General features: G+C 33.4%; 2 protein-coding genes across 9 annotated transcripts; one reads left to right on the forward strand and one right to left on the reverse strand.

Annotated features, from left to right (window-relative positions):
* Positions 1–1,502: 1,502 nt before the first annotated feature.
* LOC116339634 (box A-binding factor-like) lies at positions 1,503–21,415 on the reverse strand. Of its 4 annotated transcripts, none has more exons than XM_031765632.1 (8): positions 21,321–21,415; positions 12,965–13,943; positions 6,881–7,088; positions 6,640–6,754; positions 4,572–4,744; positions 3,164–3,328; positions 2,838–2,979; positions 1,503–2,766 (listed from the first exon to the last, which is right to left on the reverse strand). In XM_031765632.1, exons 1-8 carry the CDS (start codon positions 21,343–21,345, stop codon positions 2,246–2,248), a joined length of 2,328 nt encoding a protein of 775 aa, XP_031621492.1. In that variant the 5' UTR covers positions 21,346–21,415; the 3' UTR covers positions 1,503–2,245. The 4 variants fall into 4 exon arrangements, with proteins under 4 accessions (XP_031621492.1, XP_031621493.1, XP_031621491.1 ...); XM_031765633.1 differs by lacking the exon at positions 21,321–21,415 and adding an exon at positions 20,597–20,630; XM_031765631.1 differs by lacking the exon at positions 21,321–21,415 and adding an exon at positions 18,547–18,634.
* Positions 21,109–24,436, forward strand: LOC116339636. 5 transcript variants are annotated; one of them, XM_031765641.1, is made up of 5 exons: positions 21,109–21,196; positions 23,385–23,672; positions 23,767–23,815; positions 23,869–23,956; positions 24,015–24,436. In XM_031765641.1, exons 2-5 carry the CDS (start codon positions 23,610–23,612, stop codon positions 24,316–24,318), a joined length of 504 nt encoding a protein of 167 aa, XP_031621501.1. In that variant the 5' UTR covers positions 21,109–21,196; positions 23,385–23,609; the 3' UTR covers positions 24,319–24,436. The 5 variants fall into 5 exon arrangements, with proteins under 5 accessions (XP_031621501.1, XP_031621499.1, XP_031621502.1 ...); XM_031765639.1 differs by having other exon boundaries at positions 21,158–21,312; XM_031765642.1 differs by lacking the exon at positions 21,109–21,196 and adding an exon at positions 21,382–21,500.
* Positions 24,437–24,438: the final 2 nt, after the last annotated feature.

Genomic DNA, 24,438 nt, shown 5'->3' on the forward strand with positions numbered 1-24,438 from the left:
AGTATTCCACCATTCATATATATTGAATGAATCAGTTGTCTCATCATCTGACTGGTTACAATGAAGTAAAAAAAAAAATTTAAAATGTGAATTTATTTTTATGAAAATTTCTATAAATATAAAAAAAAATAATCGTAAGTACTAGCGTTACGTACCAGCGATACGTTGAAAGCCAAATAATTTGTAATTTCATTTCGAATATTATTGTCTGATGTGCCTACATTATGGTCGAAGAAATTTTCATACAATGATTGTCGTGGATTTGGTGTCGTTGTTGTTGTTGTTGGCAATAATATTTCCGGTTGAACACTTTGAGTCGCATATTCTGTTAAGTATTTTTCCATTCTTTCTTGTGCCGCCTGGCGAATATCCAATTGATCAGCCAATGAGGTGAAATTCAATGCTATTTTTTTAAACATAAAATGGTTTCAATTAAAAATGAAAATTTCTTTAAAAAAAAATAAGAAAATTTTCATTACATTTCATTAATGGGTTGACAAAACATGCTAATTTATGCTCAATGTGAGGCCTGAAGTCATTTACATTGTCTTCGATGTATTTTCGACCGGCAGTTTTCATATCAGCTATTAGCGGTAGTGTGTCTGGCGATTCGGCCAATGCCCGTATAATAATGTTATATGTAGGCCATACTTTATGTAAGGTTATTTCTTTTTCGTGTTCAAGATTTGTGGTTAATTGTTTAAAAAGTTTCAGAAATTCAACCAATTTGGATAGTGTATGTCTATTTAAACATGTTAACTTGGAAACATAGACATACTTCTTTGTTTCAAATTCTTTTTTTGTAATAAAGCAAGAACTTCATTGTATGAATTTTCGATGGACTCCAACATAAAAAAGACAGTATTCCAACGTGTATCGACAAAACTTTTTAGAGTCTTTTTTAAAAATGCATTCATACCAGAAGATTTCATATATTTTGCAAGCGATGAAGCATCTTTGATAATTTCTTGAACACTTTGTACCTTATGACACATTGTAGACACAACATTGTTTATTAGATGACAATAACAGTTAATACGCGTCTCACCATTTTTGGAGAGAGCTAAAACAACGTTCTCATCTATGCACATGACACTTTTGCTAATCCATATTTATACTATTTTTATTTTTATTTATGTCAGCAATAAAGTTTTTAACTTGGTTTAAAATGAAGAGAGCAAAGGCCTGTATACAACAAACATCTAAAAACTTCGTACAGTAATGATGTCACAAAAATAAACTAAACAGACCATTTTTTTTCATATTTGTGTATCAAGATTACATTAATCTACGTGCACGTGTCTCACCTAGGTCATAGGAATATATGAAAACTTACCAAATATCACAAAATTTGCACGAATTCTTACGCTGTTCTGACGACCGCTGCTTATATGAACTATACCGGTGTAAATCAAGGGACTAAAATCAAGAAAAAAAATGTGCTTGCGCTAAAAATGCAACATTTTTCGTATTTTATAGTTTATTTAGATTATTTCAAATGTTACATCCCATAGTTATAAACATAATTTTATTTCAGATCTTCTTTTTTACTAATATATATTTTTTTTAAATTTCGTATACCAAAAAGTGCCAAATTTTCTTCTACTTATTTACTAACAATTAATCAAAGTGATTTTCATCTCTATATGAAAATTGAGCAATTTTAACTTTTTTTATATTAACAGATACAAACTTATTTTTAAGTCTTCCGACTGAAACTCGCACAAATAAAGATTTTATAATTACTAAATTTAACAATTTTTTTAAAACAAACTTTTCAATCGAAAATAAAATGTAACGCAATTATTTTGCCAAGAAAAATTGCAAACGTTATTTTCTTTCGTTCTCTTCTATTTTTTCTAAAATTAACATCAAATTGAATTATGAAATGGAAAAGAACTGTAACAGATTGAATAGCAAAACATTCGATTCGATTGTTTGATTCTATTCAATTTGTAGAATTTTACAAAAAGAAACACTTAAAAAACGATTACATAAACGTATACAATATGTGTGCAATTACCGAAAATGGTAACACAAAATGAGCATTAACATTTGGAAAGAAAAAAAATCGAATCGAACAATTGTTTGTTCTCACACTAATTATGCGATTTGCGTGCGCATATGTGTGTGTGTGTCTCGTTATTTGGTACGCTAGCGTAGATTTGATAAAACTAATAAAATTGAATGTGGAGAAAGAATTTGCCCAAAGCTTAAACGCTAATGAACTAGTTAACTCTTGTCCTTATTCCATTTTGATGTTAACGACCGATGGACGTTCGAGATTGCGTGAAACGATTTGAGATTGAAGTTCACGTTCATCATCAATAGATGGGCTACGACTGTGTTGGTTCATGTGTGTCATTTGTTGATGCTGCGAGTGAATGCTGTGTGGTGAATGTGGCATTGCCTCGACTTTAACTTCATGGTCAGCCAATAAACTGCCCGGCGTTAATGTGTAATATGGTGATGATATCGGACTGTATGCGGCTGATGAATACATTTCGACCATTGCTTGAGATTGTGGCACACTAACATACGGTGGCAAATAGCTTGTGGCACGAGTATTGTTCATTGATGTGTTTGGTGTGCTGTTGGTGAAAATTGGCGACGGAATTTGTCCAGAGTACGATCGTGGTGACAATGGAGGTGTTTGATTGCTTGTCTCGACTTGCGATACTGAACCATTGATTGACGGCGGTGAATTTTGTGCATGAACAATTGCCGTCATCGGTTGATTAAGAGAGGCTGTCAAGCTACGTAAATCTACAAACGAAATTTAATGAACAAAACATTTATAAAAGATTCACATGGGAATTATTTTCGATTCAACTTACCATTTGCCGATTCGAGGAGAATTGAATTGTTGTTGTTATTATTGGTGCTGCTGTTGTTATTGTTGTTGATATTTGAGTTACTTGACCGTTTTGTTGATGCGCCATCACTACTTTTGCTACCCTTTGGTTTGCGTTTTCGTGTCTAAAGAAGAAAAAAAAGCGAAAATTTAGTAAAAAGGATTCACGAAATGAAAAGTTTACGAAAAAAATGCAATTGAAACGCTTTTCGTTCGAAAGCTTCGTAAGCTTTGGAGAAAACCTTTCAAATGTATTTTTTTTGTGTTTGACTTCGAAAATGACTCAAAACTATGTGGTTTTTTACTCACTTGAATGGTATCTTTTTTCATGGCCTGCGGCCGATTTACATTGTGCAGCTTGTAGTACAATCCGCATGCATTGCAGACTGGTTCACCGTGTTGATTTCTACGCCATAACGATGTCTGATTTGTCTGGCAATTCGAGCAAAGCAAACCACTGCGCCGATTTGCACTCTATAATTAACGCAGATGAAGAAAAAAAGAACTCTATGTTAGAAAATCAACTTTCAACAAGTGTTTTTTTAAATATAACATGTGATCATATTTCATGTTGTGTGAACATGTTTTCAACTCAAAACAACAACAGCAACAACAACAAAAATTGTTGTATTTTTTTTGAACAAATTTAGAGTAGGATATTTCATGGGTGTTGAGTGAGAGGTTGAATGTTAACCTACCAGGCGTCTGTTGGATTTTTCTTCAGTTGGTCGCGGTGTAGTTGTATTTTGACTATATTGATATGACGTATATGGACCTTTATAGAAATCCCCGCTTTGTTCGGCAGCCACTGCAACAAACAATTACAAAAACAATAAATTTTTCAGTTTTTTTTTCAGTCAGGTCGGTGTGAGAGTGTTCAACATCGATCAATATGTAGCTAGCTGCATTTCGATGAGATGAATATGAGATTCATCGTCATCACTTCGCAGCACAAAAAAAAATTGATAATCTAATTTTTTAATTTGCAAATCTGGATTTTTCCAAAAAAAAAAAAAAAATGAAAATATATGAAACAACCAACGATTTATTTTGAATTTAAATTCGAAACCATAATCAAACGTCAATCATATTCTCTGCATAATATTCAAAATTCCGGGTGGGAATTTCGATTAAATCATCTTAAACTGTCACAAATGTTCAACAAATTAGAAATTAAAGTGTTCGGTATAACAAAATGTTTGGTGAGCGGCTTGCCGATGTGGTGGATTTCTATAGTGTGTCGTGCGTCTACAAAATTTCTTTTTTTTTCATTTGCATTTTTTTTCTTTTGTTTCGATTAAATAACAAATTACTCATAAAATTGACCAGCTAAACTCAATTTAAACGGTGTATTTTGTAAAGGTCAAATTTCGGAATTGCATTATTTTTTTTAAATGTGCAGTGACTTTATTTATGAATGAATGAGTTGGAATTGGAGTTGGAATTGTGTTAAAGTACGCCTTTTTTGAATAGAAAACACGTTCATTGAAATATGATCATGAATATTTAAACAACAACAATAACAAAAAAAAAATAAAGAGAACAAAAAGAGACTCATTTAAGAAAATACCAACCAAAAGTGAATTCAATCATCATGTCAACCACATACACCATCAATGCATGTGATGTGAACAATTTATTTTTTAATTTTGCCCTTTGCCACATTTTCTTAAATTGATGCATTGAACGAATAAACAACAACAACAAGAAAATTTACCAATCGTCGCGGCTGTTTAACTAACGGTCGATTCATTCCGTTCATTTTATGATAAAGACCGCAGGCATTGCATAAATAATGCCCGGTTCCGTCTCGACGCCACAATGGTGTTGAAATCGCACCACAATTCACGCACTCACGACCTTCCGTAAATATATCAGCATCTAAGCCTACTTGCATACGAATTATAATAAACACCAATGATTCGCTTTATATGTCAACTTTGTCTAAATTCTTGTTTTTTTTGTGTGTAAGTATAATTGGATTCATTAGAAATACCCGGATTTAGAAACAGAAGGATAGGAAAACACGAAATGCAATGAATAGTTTAGTTAATGCATGAAAACATATTAGACAGACGCACACACACCACAAATGGATTTCGACAATGATAAAAAGATGGTATGGTAAGTTTTGAGGTAAAAATGATCGGTAGTTGCAAAATTGCATGCGACAACATATGTATATAGTACTAACGATAAGAATGCACGCTGGCAGTAAAAAAATCTTTTTTTTTATCATACGTCTCTGTTAGGGAAACTCATTCAATATAATCAGTCTGATATGTTTGTGTACACTTCATTGTTTATCGGCCGACTGCACCACTGTTCGAGGTAGCCGGAAATGCAATAAAACTGTAAGCAACAGCAAACATAAACAGTAAATAAAAAGGAAGCGAACCGCACTCGAATGACAATTCCTTTGAGTTTTATGAACTTTTGTTGGCCACAAGACATGGTGACGCGTTTTCTTTTTCATTCTTTCCATTTCTTTCTATAGAAAATTTAAACGATTAAGTAGTCTTTGACGTTGGAGACACATTAAATGACAGGCAAAAAGAACTTAATGAAAAAAAATGAAAAGCTTAATGTGTTTTCGCCACCAGCCGTCGATACTATCTATTTTTGGGTATGGAATAGAATGGAAGAAAATCGCCTTCGGTGAAAGGAATGCCCAAAATCACATTAGGTCAAACGAAAACACAAACACATTAGAATGAGATCATCCAATTTGATTTCATTTGGATCTTATCATAGTAAGCAATTTTGTTTTAAAAAAATAAAAACAAATACAAAAAATAACCGAATGAAGCGTGTAACCAATACTGTTTTAAGCCAATGTTTTTTTCCTCGCGTCTAACTGTTAATCTTTCCACGGGCGAGAGTCCAAATAATATTTTGTTTCTTTATTTCGGTTCATTCATTCGACCTTTCGAAGCAAAAAGCCATTAAAAACAATTTTTTTTGTCATTTTTTTTTTACTCGTCTGAGATCGTTGTTGCCGTCTATTCATTGGTTTGACATTCCTTGTGGTCATTTGAAACGAAAAGAAAACATTGAATATGTCAAAATACGGAAAAATTGAAATCAACTTTGGATCAGTGAGATCTGTATTTATATTTGAACGATAATACAAGTGAAATGAAAATTAAAAACGATGATTATTTCGCTTTCAAACATCTCGTCGAAAATCCTGATAAGCATAGGTCAACAAGTGAGCTTGACATGTGTGTGTGTGTATTATGTAATCACAAATTAAATAAAAATTTATTCATTTACTTTGTTTCTGTGTTCAAATCTTTCTGTGGATCGTTCGCTTTGAATAACAGTAAAAAAGATGAATTTTAGTTTATCATGAAATGAACAAAAAGCAAATTAAATGAACATACCCCAAGCACTAAATATATGCAATCTGACTATAAATTCATGGTTATGCTGATAATATAATATGTTTTTTTTTTTGTTTCAAAACGCGTATCACTCGGTACACACTTGGTACGAATGGGCGTTTCATGATAAATAAATTATAAAAATGAAAATGTGAGATGATGTGACTTGTGCAGATGTTGATGACGTGAATATGATTTAATCGTTTTATTTTTTTTTAGGTTTAAATGCAGTTTAAAATTTAAATTGAAAAAAAATCATTGTTTCTCAAAATTTATTAGTGGAAAAACCCAGATGAACAAGAAGAAAAAATGTCACTGACTCATTTGAGTCGATTTGCATTTTTTTTCTCTGATTGATTGTTTGGAATGAATTGAATTTATTTCGAAAATTTAACTTACTTGCTGTGAGTGAAGCAGCGGCTGAAATATGAGATCGACGTACGGCCACACTGTTTGGTGGTGATGTAGCATAAGCAACCGGACTTGTTTCATAGGCGCTTGGCCATGTTTCGTTCTGTTTATAAAAGAAAAACAAAAAAATTTCAAATAAATTGTCATCATTTTTGTGTGATTCAAAATAATTTTGATGGCTTAATCAATAAAAGTGGCGAATGAATAAAATAAATAAGAGTTTTCTTACCACTTGTGAAGTATAGTTGATTGTTCGTCCATTTGAATAGTACGAGTTGGTTAGCCGTTGAAAATCGGGCAGCGCTCCACTCTTTGGACGATCAAATTCTTCATTGTGCGCACTCGTTGACCACATTTGTGATTCGGTTGGGCTTGGATTGAAGTAATGCAAATTACTTGATGACGGTGTGTATGTTGTACGCGTTGGAAATACAGGACTGAAATAAGAATGAAAGAAATATGAATTTTATGCATACAATAAAAAAATTTCTTCAATTGTTTGTATAAATAATAAAAACACTTGTGAATATCGTTTTCGAAAGGAAGAGAGCAAAAAAAGCCATATAAATATGCCAACAATCCGACCACCCATACAAATGAACGCGATTCGATCACACTTGTTCGTATTAAATGAACGGTACATATCAAAACTATATCATCTTAAAAGTCAATATGCGCAACGTAAACGGTAAACAATGATTGAGATCGGTCGTACGAAATACAACAAGAATAAAAAAATGTGCTGATTATCTTGATTCGAGTTTTCGATCGACTTGAGACGTGTTTGCTTTTGTTATGATTTTCATTGTTCTTTTTTTTTCTTCTCTTGTGTTTACTTGCAATCACGCGCTCTCTTTCGCACATTCTGCATTCTAATGTGAAAGTGTGTGTCAGTCGGTGCTGCGCACGTCGCTGCATGTTTACAGGCACTCTTTGCAACAGAGAAAAAAAAACTGAAACAACCAAACATCAAATGGCATCCTTAAGGCATAAAATAAACAATGAATGTCTTTATAATATTTTCGATTGAAAATAAACACTGGCTGGCAAACGCGGTGACTGGCTCACTGAAAATGATTCATTTCGAAATCGTGGAATTTCTGTGAAAACAACAGAAAAATGCTCGGAATGCTTATGAAAAAAAAAGTTACGATCGATTTTGGACACCGTTAGGAATTTGTCTCATTAAAATAATATAAATGCAACAACCGTTTGCACACTTTCGCCAGACTTTTGTCGCCAGAACATGTTCACTGCATTTCAATGGGTAAAAATTATTATTTTAATCAAATGAGAATATTGATCTTGAATATTATTCCATCGAAATTTTTGAATGCGTTGATATCGGCTATTTTGCGCCATTAATTATTGCACAATCTCGTAATTTTTATTGTCGAAAACATGACCTTTATAAAAGGTGTCACATAAAAATTGAATAAACAGATAAAATACGCGCTTTTTTCTTCTTTAAATATGAAAACAACAGTAAAAATAACTTGACAATTAAGTGAAGATAGTAATCTTTTTTTTAAAGAAAAATATTCACAAGAAAAAAACTTAAGTGAATCACTTAAAGGACAATTGCATGAACTAAGAAACCTACTAATGAAAACCGTGATCCATGATTGAGCTTCCGTTTAAAATCGAATAATCGAAAGTATTATTTGCACTTTTTTCCAATTGCATCGAAACAATTAAAAGAACAACATCAACAGCAATCAAAATTCACCACAAATCAAAGATAAAATATTGAACACGAAAACTTGTGAAATACTTGGCTATCCACTCATCTAAACGATCAAACGTTGAATGAGAGATATGAAACATTTGTATCGAGCAGCTCGTTATCCATCTATGTGTCGATCACACATACGACAATACACACATACAACGATACACTGCTGGCCGAGAGCAACAGAGCGACCAGCGCATGCATAAGCGATTATGTTTGGGATTAAATTTCAGTGTAGAGCAGCCTTCGAAACCGAAGCAAAAAAAAACAATGCTTTTGGGGAGTTTCGACTCCGTGTTTTATAAGCCGTATTTCATTTAGTATGCGTAACGGATGATGAAATTTCAAATACAATGATGAAAATTTGAATCAGCCCACGCATGCACACAAGCGAAACAAAAATCTGAACTAAAATCTTATAAGTGATTTGAATCTTGTAATATGTAGATTCAAAATTCGGAAGCGTGCGTTGATATTTTGGACAATTCGCACGTGTGTTTGAGCTGGCGCATCGTAACGGCAACAAAAAAAGTTAGCGAAGCAACAATAGAAAAGAAAAGAAGTGTTTGTCATTCGACATTATGTGAGCATCAGATTGTGTTATTTAGAACGGTGTTGTTTTTTTGTTTGCTGTGAGTTTGCCTTTTGGATTTTTGTTTGTTGTGAACAATTTATAAGCACGATATTATTCAACAAAGGTGCAAAGCGCACAAAATACGAAACGACGATCAAAGCGACGATGGTTTTGTTTATGTTTTGAAATTCAGAGTGCAGTCACCATAAATCGACACGAACACCTGAGCACATGGCAAACATGCACAATAAAACATCGACTAATATTTCACAATTTAGTGTGAAATTTGAACTTCTAAACGCGACTACATGGTTTTTTCAGCAAATTCATTTGCAAAACCATTGTTATGAATTGAAAGGCACATCAAGAACGTTACGATTTGTGTGCTGTTCGAATTTTGTCGATTTTACGTCAGTTCAATTTTAGTCATATTCTCACATCGTTTCCTTGTAACTAACATTCAAAACGACAATTTTTTTTTTCAATACAAACGTTTAATAGAACTATAATGCGATGACGACAACGACATATGCACATACACACGAAAAAAAAAGTGTCAAGACGAACAAGAGAATTAAAATTGAAGTACGAGTGCAAAATGTGCTCTGCTGTTCGATTTAATAATAATTGTTTTTGACACTGGTGTTCATTGTTTACTGTTTATACGTTGTTCGCTTTTCAAACAGACTTTTGCATAAGAAACAATTAATTGAGCGAAAATATTCTCATTTCTCCGAAGAAATATCGAGGTTGATGTTTGATTTGTTTTTCTTCGTCTTTTTTTTTATTCAATGTAAATTTGAACCAAAAATAAAACATATGCACAAATGATTTGAAAAGATGACGCTCAGTATAACAAAAAGAAATATTGATTAAGTTCACAATAATTTTTATTACTTTATTGAATGCAATTCAGAAAATTTGCACTGACGCATTAATAATCACACCATGTAACGGTCGATTACAATTCGATACTGAAAAAATGATCGTGACGATCCGAACGTTTTTACCAAAAATTATGCACTACATTCAAGTGCGTCATTTGAATATGCTTATAATTGTATTTTATCGATACAAGCGGCATTCTATTTGGATACAAATGGTGAAACGAATAAAAAAGATAGTGAAGAGAGAACGATGGGGGAGAGAGAGAAGGAATTGTTCTTTGCTGATAACAATTTACCACTAAACATACAAGTTGTTAAACAAAGTTGAGTCGAAATTGTAACATGAATGACTAGTATTTGCCGTGAGGTCATTTACACCACCTGAAACCATTTATACGATCTAAAACGGAAATGTACCGATGAATTGATTTCTTTTGTGATCGATGCGAAACGCAAACAAAGACACATTATAAATAAAAAGAATGGTTTCGATTAGTGACTTCGAGCACTTCTATTTTTTCTCATCGTCAAAACAAGTTTCGAGAATTGCTTTTGTTTATGTTGATCGATTTTTTTGTAATTTTAATTGCATCGGACGGTGGTGGCGGTAATTTCAACAAGGTTTACTTTACATTCACGATTTTTGTTTGCAACCGGTTTCTATGAGACAAGTATTTTGGCCGAAAGTACGGCAATGAACTATTTTTTTTCTACACCCCGTACCGACGTGATTTTTCGGTGAAAACTGGATATCTTTTTTTGAACAAAAGGCGGTTTGGTGCAATTTCTAATATTTTCAAAATCAAGAGCTGTGTTTGTGCGTGCTGATGCAAGGAGCAAACATGTATGCCATCATTTCATTTTAATATGAAAATGAATAAAATTCATTGTGGGTGTTAAAGACGATTCTGTTCAAAAATTATTCAACGAGACATGCGTGTAAGTGACTGACACCACGTGCGATATACATTGATCGTATTTCATGCAGAACGAACGACGAAACAATACGGTAATGATGACAATAATGCCATAAATTTATAATAACTGACCGAAGATTCCAAACAATTGCTTGCACACAGAAAATGTATTGCCCATAAAATGAAGTAATTGAAACACAAACGAATGAAGGCGAGAAAGAGAGAGAGAGGGAGAGAGAAAGAAAAATACAGAGCGACAAAAAAAACATTCAATAAACAAAAACATTCGTTTGCGTATGCAGATGAAGCGCTCCGTTTGCGTTCGGTGCAATTTTACTTTAGAAGAAAATTCATACGATCAAAGAACACGTACCGAAAATGACATAAGAATAAATGCACAAAACCGAACAAACACACCGTATATTGCACACTCCATCGGAATGTTATTGTTTTATTTTATTTTTTTATTTTTTTTTCGTTTCTGAAGCATAATTGAATATGTAATGAAAATTGTGTCTGCTGGCTGACTAAGCATGATCATTGGACACAGTACGTACACTCGCATATGTGTGTATATGCACTAACGTTGCACATTGTACTCATTCATACCTAGTACTTTCCCTCAGCCAAACGATTTGTCAACGCATAAGGGCATACCTGCATCTACTTTGTTCTATACGTATACCGTTTTCGTGCCATTGCCAATCGTCTGGTTTTTTCTCTTTTTCTTAAATGATCTATCATAAATGTATGGATTTATTACGGAAAAAAAGGTCTATGGCTAGGTAATTTGGGAAAAAAAAGGAAGGAGAATAACAGACGATTGACAATGGTATATAAAAAGTTTTTGTTGATTTTAGAAAATACATTTTTTTTTTTTGCACAAAAACGAATGCCTAAAATAGCAACTAATTAGATCAAAAATCACATAACATCTCACAACACAGAACACACTCATAAACATAATTTATTTATGGCATGCTTCGAAACATATGCAGCAGTGAATTCGAATTTTCGCAACACACGCAAATTTGCGACCAAAGACATTTTTTTCGGGACTATGAGTTTCTTGTGTGCACATTATTTTAGTGTAAAGTGACATTTTTGGGATAAACAAATGAAATCTGCGAGCAAAAAATACAGCGTTTAACTGTTGGATTTTAACAAAAAGGGCGTATGTTGTGTTTATTTAGAGGCGAAAAAGTAACAACAAAATTGCTATGAAACCAATATATTTATCACGGAATGAAATACGCGATTCAATGTGTGAATGTTGGTTTGCTGGCTTTTCAGCTTTCCATGCGATCGAGATAAATTTGATAAATTTTTTGTTATGGCATTTAACGGTTGAAATATTGAAAATCGCCCCTTTTATGATTGACCGCGCACAAGCACGTCAGAACAAGAATGAAAAGAGAGAGAGAGAGTAGCTTTTAATTTTGAAATTTCGACGAACTGTTTATTTATCGCAGAACATATGTGTCAGATTAAGAGCGATCACATAAATCAGAATTATTATTAATTATGTTTTGACACTATGCGCCGTGATAAAAAAAACAGGCACCGGGGACATTTAAAGGAGTCAAATTTCACTATTTTAAATAAAATTATGCAGAATTTATCAGATTTCTGAATGAAACGGTCGAACTGAAAATCGATTCGATGCTACTAATAATAAGGAGTCCATAGATTACGAAAAACTATATGTGCCAGACAATTTGAAATCATCATTTCGCAGAAAATTTATCAGCGAATGAAGAAAAAAAAGAGAAGAACATTGTTGACGTAAACAATCTATAAATGTAGCGAATGACACAGAAATGACACGAAGAGATCAACAACAACAAATTATATGAACGAAGATAACCTGATGTACACAGAGCACGATGCGTCCAGAATCATTTCACTTTTATTTATTTCTGAATGTGTTTTATCAATAACGATGGAACCAATGGTCGATCACTTTATTATTGTCGAATGAAATGAGAGATTGAAATTGAGCATTGAGAATAAACACAAAAAAAAATTGTATAAACTTTTGACGCGTGGAATTTTCTTTTTCAACACATTTTTTTTGGCACTTTTTTAAGGCATGATCTTAAATATTAAACAAATTTTTGAATGGCTCTTTTCGACTTCCCGCACAAATCACTCTGAACATTTACCAAAAAAATAATAATAGAAAAACAAATGAAACACATACCTGCCGGGTGTAGCTGGATGCAAAACACTTTCGTACGTTTGAATAGGATGGATGATTGCAGATGAAGGGGCAGCCGATGTATTTGGTGTGAAAAGTGTGGTTCCACTGTATACACTGTCGCGATTCAACACGGATGGACTGGTATCGGTGGCATTGGTCAAATGTGTAAAACTTTGCAACCCTTCATATTCATCATGGTGTGTTAAATGATTGTTATTTGGGCTACGTGAATTATTTTCACCATCATCACTATTTGCAGCCGAATGATTTCCATTGTAGTTAACATTTGCGACAAGAACACCATTTGAATTATTGTTTATTCCGTCGATCATTGTGCAGTGTTCATCTTTAAGTGTGTCGGCAATAACCTCATCGATCGTTGTTGCTCCAATTGGACGATGTGAAACGACTTGATGGTAATGATTTGATGGCGGTGATGATGATGAAGTGACGGTTGTGTACGGTGAATACATGTAGATTAAACTGCTTCGCAACAACGCTGTATCTGAACTGGAAACTGGCGAATTTTGATCATGGTAATGATCCGATTCAATCAACGGCTGAATCGAATGATGTGAATGATGTTGTTGCAATACCATGTCACTGCTGTTATTGTTGTGAATGTTGTTGTTGTTGTTATATTTTGACGTGAAATTGCTTGAATCGCGGCTATTTTTCAAATTGGAAGACAGCGACGACGACGACGAAGACGATAACGCGTACAATAAAGGCGACGACAATGATAACGATATAGTTGACGTTCTGGAGATATTGTTATTTGTTTCGGCCACAGACGACGATGCTATGGTATGCGCTGATGCAGATATGTTGTCACTCGCTTGCGTGATTATTTTTGAATGATTTGCTTGGAAGTTATCGCCACTGGTTTTATATACGACACAACCATCGAGCAACGGGCTCGTACTGCTATTCAAAATTACTGTGTTTAGTTCACAGTATGATGTTTCAGAGTCCGTTTCTATTTGCACCGAACAGAAAAAAAAAGAGAGAGCAAAAAAACATTGAAGTAGAAATGAAAGGCAAAGAAAAGAAAAGAAAAAGAGAATAACAATTTTTCCGTTCCGACCATATAGCTATGTTGAATAACATCAAATACACACGCATTCTCGCTCTGTCTCTCAATTATAATAAAAAAGAACACACACATAAAAGGAAGCACCAAAAGAGCGTGCACAATCAACAAAAAATATTGGTAAGACAAAGATGTGAAACATATGAAACAAGAATTGAGCAAATAGAGAAGAAGAAAACGAAACTCACAATTTTATAGGCAACCAGTAAATGGTGTTGAGAACGATCGAATAAGCAAGACAATAAATATATTCGGAAAGCGTCAGAACCGAAAGAGACAGAACCATCGACTACGAAAGAAATGAAGAAGAAAAATGTACGTAAGAGCGGGGAGAAGGCAAACGCTGCTCGGTACTTGAAAACAATACAATGTGCATGTGAAAGAGACAACCATACAAAACGGCAATGGGAAAGGCAATGGTTCAAAATTATTGTTTCATGCATGTACATTTTTATATGCTATTGTCTTTTTTTCGCCCATTCAGCAAGTGCTGTTTCACGTATTGGAGTGAAAGAGACCAAACGATTTGTTCAATTTGTAAAAAAGTACGGCCCAATCGCAAAGGCTATTTTTCATTGCTCATACAATGTATGAGCTATATTTCTTGAATCACGACGATCATTCGATCTTTTTATGGTCATAAAATTGAAACAAATTTGAGACAATGCTTTGAATTTGTTTACAGCTAGAAAAATATAACTTTATTCATAGATTTGTATTTTGGCATCAATATGAATGAAAGAGATCGAACGAACATCCAAACATTTGATTAGGATAGCATTTTGTTTTTGTTTTCTCACTGTCCTTTACATTGTTTTTAGTTTTCTTTGTTATTTGGCCAACCACTTAGAATGTGTGAAATAAATAATAATTGTCGATTTCATTCATTCTTTTCTATTTTTTTCACATGGTTTTTGTGGTATTTGTTTATAAATTGCCGTCTAAACAAATCCAAAAAAATATTTTGATCCATTTTGTTGATCGGCCGAAATCTTGCTCGTAGCAGCTATATTTTACAACCTAAATAAATAAATTCAGTATCGAGGTGTTTTTTTTTGCCAGCGCAAATTGGACGCACGCACCAGTGTACTTTTGAATGAAGCATCTTACTTTTTTTGTTTGGTTTGCACGTGGCAGCATTTGCACTTTGGCAAATAGGAAATTAGACAATTTTATGATTTTTTTTTCTTTTCTATTTGTCATACGCATCTGGCGGTATAAATAACATTGCGTCTTGTTTTCTTTGACCAAAGTAAAGTGATTCTTTTCCGTTCCGTCGCCTTTTTGCACTTTGCCCAAGCAAACATACGAACTTTTTGAATTTTGGGTTCAAATGCATATGCAATTCGATACGCTACATAGTCTCCGAAGTTGTTGCAGGTAAATGAAAAAAGCCACCAAATTAAAATGCAATTCAATTCCATTAAAATGCAATGAAATGCTCAAAATGAAATTCACACTCGTTTCTACGCGTAAAGAGTTTTGAAAAACATCCGAAAAATTTAATTGGATTTTTAAAAATGCATAAAAATCCCATAAAAACTGGTGAAAATCCAGATTTCGGATTGCGGCTAGATTTGTTCGTCACTCAGCAGTTACAATGTTGTCGAAAACGGCAGTTCAGAAAAAAATGATTTTTACGATGCGTTTGAGCATTGTACATTGCTACTTAATTAACCGATTCGTTTTTTCCGTTCAAAGAAAAACTATCGAAATCGCCCATTAAAACAACTTTGTAATCAGACGAGAAAGTAATAAAACTGATTTCGTTAAGAATGGCGAGAGTCCGACAGAGAGGGAATCGAAACCGAAAAAATGTCGAAGCGTATAAAATGTGCATTTTTATTAGATTTTAACAACATTTAATGGATCGTTCATCATGTTCGAGCATCGAACCAGAGCATCAAGTGGAACTCCATAGCAGCAATTTTGGTACAAATGACATGAGTGTTTTTGTAATTTGATGCGGCATTTTGTCGTTTGCCTTCACACGCACAGACACAGAAACAAACAAAAAAAATATATATCATAAATAAAAATATTTCATATTTTCTCGAAAAGAGTGTAAGAAATTTTATGGCTTTTAAATGAGGAAAAAATACAGAAAATTTCGTTGCTATATCGATCCTTTTAGTTTTTTCTCTCCTTTTTTCCATTGGTATCTTCATTATTCTTCCTTAAGAGACTTTCACTCGCAACAAACACACACACACACACACTGAGCTCGCATCGTTTTCACATGAACCTCTTCACCACAATCTCATAATTCACAATGTGTTGTGAAAGCATAATTTTCATTTCGGTGAAACGAGTGTATAAATCAGTAAAATTGACCGAATGCATAAATACGCGCATGTCATCAGTATGCTTGACAAATCATTGATTTATGAAGTGCAACGAATCTCAGTCGGGTCATAGAAATAGAACAGTTTATACACCGAAATCAAAAATCTATGTGTTCAACGTATCAATTAGAAGTGAATTTCCACGGCTACAAAAAAACGATAAGCGATATAGGCTTTGTCGTCATCGACTCCAAATCGAAATTATCGCCGTCGACATCCCTTTAGCTGATATTTCACTAAATGTGAAACGTCGCACTTTACCGGCAAAACAAATCACGTGAGCAAATCGACTATTTAGCCGTCTGTTCATCACTGTTTGATTGTCGCATTTGCGCCGTGTGCAAGTTGTGTGTTTGTGCTTTGTTGTTGTTCGGTCGACTTTTCTGATAAAATTTAATCATTTGTTTATGTTTATGTTTTTATCAATCAAAATGTATAGTAAAAATTGGTGATAGCGTCGCGTAACTGTATTCAGTGCCAAACAAACCCGATAAGGTATCGAACGAATTTCTGTGTCTCGTGAGTTTTTCTTTTTTTTTCAAGTCTCAACACACTATGATTTCTCGTTACAATGAACTGATATCGGTTTTCTTCAACACCATAACACATACACAGACAGACCATATGATTTTTGTACTATAATTTTGCGATGACGGGCAATTGTTGTTCATTTACATAAACATAGGCATATACGTACGGCGTTTAGATAAAATTCAAACGTGTACAAATAAATGTTCAATTTTGCCCGGTTTTGTTGTAGTAAATACTTTTGCAACTTATCAATTTGAGCAGGTTTTTGTTTGGCATTTTGTTGTTATTATTCATTATAGTATTATCAGCGACGCCGATATTTTTACGCACGTTTAATTTTCGATTAAAATATAGTAGTAACGGAGCATTCACCACATGTGACAAGCATACTGATTGACAAAACTACAAACGCTTGACCGGGAAATATAATAGGTTTGTTATTCTTATTTGTGACACTTCCTTTTTGTCGCTCTCGTTCAGAGGATCAATGAGAACACATAATTACCGTCATCTTGAGAAGGGTTGACGATTTGTTGATTTTTTTACTTTTCAACAGTTCCGCTTGAAACAAACTCTCAAGAGATCCCATGATCATTTTCACATTAGTGTCACTTTTGGTCCGCAAACATACTTTCCACGTGTTAGAAATTTAATTTATCCAACAAATATTTGCGTTTGAAAAACAAATGCGTTCCAAACAGTCCGAACACGGTTTCCATGGAATTGTTTCACACCAAATTAGTCACATATAATTCATTCTTATCTTCGACTAAAAGAAGCCGCTTCTTCTTTGAATGAAATCAAAAGTGCGACGAAAAGTGAAAACCTGAACCGAAAATGTCAACGAATTTGTTACAACTTACTTTGAAATTTGCATAACATAACAATAGACATTTAACATTTCCGTTAAATTACGGTGACACTAATTTGAAGGGACAAAAAAAAATGATCGCATTGCTATTCATTTAAGCTTGAAGTATGGTGTTTTAAGCATTCTTTCTGACAGAAGTACGTTGAAATACACATAACAAAGTCATTGCACGATATGCGGCATTGTACACTTGGGGGGAAAATACATTTTATGAATTCAATTCACACAAATTGTCACACAAATAAACCTGTTAAACGCAACACATTCCCAAAATTGACCTGATTCAAGTGAATTCTAGATATTTTACAATGTACGTGATCAATAAATGCCATAAATATTTCACTCCATCGATTCAATGGTTCGACAAGAGTTCACTCCAAGCGTTAAAAGATTTATAGTATAAAAATATCATAAATTCTCTTGCATCGATGAACTATCAGTTTTGTTTTGCTTCAAAATGTTCTCTATTCTATATCTCTCTGTGTGCGTCGTTGATTTGGTGTTAAATTACAAAGCAAAAATAAATAAACAATTTCATTTATTTCTCTTTCTCTCTCTGTGGCTTTGTACAGCCAACAATTTCAAGTAGAATAGAATTTGTACAACGAAAGAGATTGCATAAGAAATTGCCGTTGAACAAAAAAAAAACCATATAAATTCGGCAAATTTATTTTGAGAATTTAAAATGCCACACACTTTAAACAATAACAGCAGCGTTGGAATATTTTAATTAAATTAAAACCATTTGCTGATAAGGATGGCGCATTTAAGTTGCATACGATAAACATTTTATTGATGTCACGCCCCTCAAGCATGCCGTATCGCTGTGCGCTTCAATTGCTATTGAATTCGATTCGAATTACACAGATCGTGCATGAATATTATTTTTCTTGTTTTGAAATGATTTACTGGAATTTTTTGTCGTTTGGAAAATTTTTCTACTTTTCAATTTATGTATTACGCAACACTTTCCGAGTGACAATCGAGAACATTCGCAACATACTCAGAACGTTCAACCACTGACATTTGGCGTGATCTTTCTCCGTTTAAAACTCAGTGACACTTTTGTTCTGCTACATTGCAAAAAGTAATGGGCACGCGCGAAAGAAAAATACAATTTTAATTCCAATTTTAGCACTGTAATCGACTTTAACTCGGTTTTAATTGATTCTCTTTGTGCAATATTCACATATGTTTTTTTTTCTCAGCTCGACCGGGCTGATAACGAGTAATGCGAAGAAGATGAAGCAAAAAAAATGGTCTCGTATGCTCTGTAACTATAGAGTGCCGATTTTTTTTTGTAAAATCTTTGCACCGCCCATTGAAAAAAAAAAACATGATTTCAATTCTAAAAATAATAACAACGAGCTGAAAACATTTCGATAAATAAATACGATACAATATCGCGTGGAAACTATTCAAGTCATTCAATATCTCGTTAAAACCATTTAAAATACGCATGTGCCATGCAAGCTTTAGAGATTATTAATAAAAAGCAAAAAAAGGACTGCACTCGTGAAATGCTGCTGTGAACATTTTTATCAATCTCCCGCAGTCTCCGATGGGAGTTTATATTAGATGCACACATGCCAAATGGCTTGAAACAGCAAAAATTAAGTTGTTGTTTTTTTTTTCTGGTGTGTGTGGCTTTTGCTTTTGAGAGAAAAAAAGCAGCATCTGAAATGGCTAACTTTGTTTTGATGTCGAATTCGACACTCGCACCATCCGCTCTCCGTTGAAAATGTGGTTGCTTTGAATGTCATAAATCACAGTTTGTTTGGTTTTCCATTGATCGAGCAGATAATGTTTGTTGTTGCAACAAGCAACAACGGTCTCAGGCACAAGTACGTGCATCGATTAATCCATACACCACAAGATTTCAAACCACACAATAAACGGCATACATTTGTTGTTTTTTTGTACTTCTCTTTTGTTGCATATTGTCCACACAATTTACATAAACCAATTTCCTTCGTCATCGATATGATGTCGTCGGAGACGAAAGGCAACAGATTAAATTGGGAAATTTTCAAAACTGATTTTGTTCAAAGAAAATAAACTCAACAGGGATTATTGTTGAAAAGGATTATTCATTTCGTGAGAGTAGTGAGAGTTTTTTTTTCGTTAACTGTTGAATGAGCGCCATACTACTGTGATTTTTTTTTTAGAAGAAAAAAGAGATTATACATGCAAAACATCCAATTGCGCATGCGACCAACTCTTAAGTTTTATTTTTTCTTGCAGTAAAAAAGTATACTATGACTATGATATATTTGTAGCCTTAACAAACGATGCATTTCAGTGGAAATACGTTGTACATTGATCGATCGAACCTTGGTTTCTGAATGGAGTACATTTCGATCGAATATGCAATTTCTCTAGGGATTTTCTATAAAAATGAATTAAACACTGAATTTTTTACAGCTCTTTCGTGTTCAATTTGAATGAATCGAAATGAATTGGTTCGGTTTGTAGGTCATGAAAACAACTGTTTGCCCATTTTACTATTTATTTTCCATTATTGAGTTAAAAACAATAGACGTTTTATGGTTCATTCTGCACATTGGTTTTGCTCATTTTCAATGCTCTCGACACTCATTTGTCACATACACTTTTGCATCGTACACATTTACTCGCATTGAAATTGTATTCAATATTTCTTTTAATATTGTAATAAAACTGCCGTAATGCATGAATGTTTTGCGAAAACAAGTGCTGCACTTCTGCGTAACCAAGTTTCAAAAGTGCATTTTGCGCTCATTTCACAATATTTTTCAAACAAAAGAAATTACTCGTTTGTATTCTCTGCATGTAAAGCGTCTGTTCCGGTTAGAAAAAAAATCAAATAGCGAACTGTGATTTTATTCCCAAATTATGAAAGTTCCGTCAATGCATTGACTTCCATGATTTTGATTTGTATTTTACGATCGAAATGAATTGATTCGTATCGTGGTCACACATTGAAAACTGTGCAAACCAAGTTGCAATTCACAACCGGAATAGTGGCCGTACTAAGTACACTATGACAATCAAACCACAACGAGCGATAACTATAAACTGATATATACTTTTTTCGGTGTGAAAATTGCGGGCACACCAATTTTTCTGTCACTATTTTTTTTTCGTCGTTGTTGCCAAGAAAGTCATTGCAGTTTCCTTATCATATCTTAATCGAGCCAATATTTTTACTACAATCACGTTGAAATTCTAAATATACACTTTTTTCTATCCGTTTTGGTTTGATAACAGGTTGCTATCGCACAATTTTGATAACATTGCACACTAAAAGGGGCAAATGGTTGCAATACGAAAAATGCTCGAAACATTAATATGCCATTTCAATTCACTTGTTGCCATCAATTGGTAGTGGCGTTCGATTGAGTTTCGCTTTTGTGAGTTTTACACCGGACAAAAATTGTCATTGACCAATCGACGATGAATATATAGATTTTTTTTTTTCAATTTGTGAACGAAAGACCATATGCAAATGAGTGTTTTTCAATTCAATGTACTTACCAATTCGATACTCCTTCGTTGTCATTATTTGTTCGTTTCAATTTATGAAAAATGAATTTTATTCGAAAAAAAAAGTGCCGAAAAGTGAATGAACACAATTTTTTTATATATATTTAAAAGACGTTATTCTTCGAATTTGTTTTAGGCTGAACACTACGAATTCGTTAACAAAACACAACAGTGAATACCTTCTGATAAGCTAAAATATATGAATATACTTAATAAATATGTTGTTGTCTCATATATGCGTGACAGTTCCACGAGAGAAACAGACGGACAAAAATATATATGATTTGAACTGTAAATTTTGTTATCAGTGCTGTTTTATTTTTGTTGTTGTTGATTCTCTTTATTGCGTTTCTCTAGTGTTCCAAAGAATAAATTGTAGCTGGCATTTATTTTGCAACAAAAATTTTTTTATTTTTCGATTGATCATCAACACACAGCGTAAAATGATGGAATTCTAAGAAATTACAAAATTTTATTTAAAACTAGGCTGTTTTGTACAAACACTATTCCACAACTAAAATTGCAAATTGAAATTGTGCGCACTCATTTGCACTGCACGGCTACTTAAACAAATACACTGACTGGCATGGTTGGGGAGACGGTTTTGTGATGTGGTACGTCAGCAAACGCGTGTATTACATTTTGAACGAATCGTTCATTTGACTAAATTGCTTTTCGTTTCTACTCTATACGGGAAACTTGTGAATTGCATTTGCACAATTATTGCAACATATATACGCCGGAGCAATTGGAAATTTGATGTGCTTTGCGCTTTCTTTAAAACTTGATTCAGTTTTTGAATTGTTTGTACCTCGTGTCTTTATGTGTATGTGTTTATTTATTTCTTTTTTCAATTCTCTTCCAGTCTCAGTCTCGCTCTGCGCCAAACACACATTTTATGTGCATGAGTTCAAGTCATTTGAAATGTTTCTCGTTAAATAAAAATAAATAGAGATGAGAAGAGAAAAGAAAAAAGCATGCGCTGTTTGAATGACTTGGTTTAATTTTTGCCCCGATTTTTTTATGCGTTTTTTTCTCGCTCATCCGTTCCGTTGAATAGCAACAGAAAAATTGAAAATAAAATTGAGACATGACGTGAAACAAACAAATCCTATACTCGACGTGTAAACTAAACATTTCTAAGCTTATGCCATGAATGTGATGTGTTTTGCTTTGACGTTTTCAAAGAAACATAGGTCACAAATTGCTTCCATTCAGTATGCTCATTACTTTGTAATCCTCAATAAATGATTTTGCTTCTCGTGTTTATTTCAGCAAAACCGGCGATTTTCAATTACGCAAAATCATATGATCATTTAAAAAAATGTCTCCGTTTGTGAATGGACCAAATATGCGTCAATTTCAAATGAAAAACATAATTAATATCAATTTTACATTTTAAATGCGAATAGTCTGTATTTTATACATTTGCAACGCACCGTCAAGCGCATTATTGGCTTATCGACATTTTCGCCTTCTGAGATTGATTTCAAGGCCCAAAGGAAAATATTATGTGACTCGTGATTTCTTTGTTAATAGAAATAAAGACAGAAAGTTTGTTATTATGTACAATATCATTTTATTATAATATATAAAATATGATTTTGTTGGTTGCATTTTTCAGTTATTTATCAAAAAGCAAATATTTTAAACTGTTATCGTTTTAAATGACGTTATTTACTGTGGAATTTAAAGTACTGGAAGGTTTGAAAGCGATATTCACCTTGTGATGACTTAACGTTGGAAACATCTCATTAACTATTGGAAATTCCAAATGCCATAATTTTATATCATTTTTTTTTATTTATCAAAAGCAATTGGAATTCCCATGCATTTGCTCCCCCTGGTATCTTTTTAGAATGGAATTTCTTTTAAATGGAATGAAAAATCTTTTTAGAATGAAAATTTGGTGATTTTCTTTTACGCGCGCTTATCTTCAACTTCACTACATCAAAAATAACGTATTTTTATGGGTTTCATTAGAAACAAATAAAATGAATAAAACATACGCAATAATACAAAATAAACATTTTAATTGATTTACTATTTATTTAGGAAATGGAATATTTTGAAAACGATTCAAAAGAGGTGACTACGAAATAACGAACAAAAAAGTGGAAAAATATTGTTAAATGATATCATATAATCTCCGATAACAAGCACTCGAATTAATAACACTTCGCTAATATGACATTAGTCTTGTACTAATTCCGTTGGACGTAACATCGTCTTTTATTTGATACCAAAATTTGGAATTTAATCTGTTATTCGGTATAAAAAATGACGATCACAATAAGGAGAGCGACTAAAAATGACATGCCAATTGTTTTTAAAATGATGAACGTAAGAAAACTGTGATATATTTCTTTAATTTTACATTTCATCCTGAGGTCTAGCACCGACATTTTGTGATTGATAATATGTTTGATTTACAAAGGATTTGGCCGCCACTTTGAAGCAAAACGCACCTAGTATCACGTTGGAAGGTGAGAAAACAATTTTCCATTCGTTTCGTTATAAACAATTTTGGTTTTTAAAGATTTGTATAGAGATGGCGGATTCGATGGAGACTTGTCTTACTTTTTTGCGCTCCTGGCTGAAGATTCGAAAGTCAAAGATTCCAAGGGGTGAGTTGATAGAAAAATCACGTCAATCATTCCGGCTAATTAAGAATGATTTTTTCAGATTGCCAACTGCAATTGGATTCACATTGTGTTCACATTCATACTGTTGGGATGGCCGAGCGATTTACATGCGGAACTTACTTGTGAACGATTCGCATCGAGCAACTGGTGTGGGTAAAATGCTATTCAATGCTGTGCTGAGATATGCAAAACAAACCGGAGTTAATCGTATTGAATTGCACGTTTGTAAAACGAATCCCGCGCAAAAATTCTACGAGAAAATGGGCGCAATAAATGCGGCTGAAAAAGAAGGACATGTTTACTATCGCTTGTACAAAGATGTTATAAATAAATTTCACGCATAACTCAAATATCTTAGCTAATCGCATATTCAGTAAAGTTCAAAAATGAAATCACCACAAGAATATGTCTACTACTATTTTCAGACAATAAAATGTCAAACTGTTTCGGAAACGATTATAATC

Source organism: Contarinia nasturtii, unplaced genomic scaffold (genome assembly GCF_009176525.2).
Source record: "Contarinia nasturtii isolate CC-2019 unplaced genomic scaffold, AAFC_CNas_1.1 Cnas_scaffold_533, whole genome shotgun sequence".
Classification (NCBI taxonomy): domain Eukaryota; kingdom Metazoa; phylum Arthropoda; class Insecta; order Diptera; family Cecidomyiidae; genus Contarinia; species Contarinia nasturtii.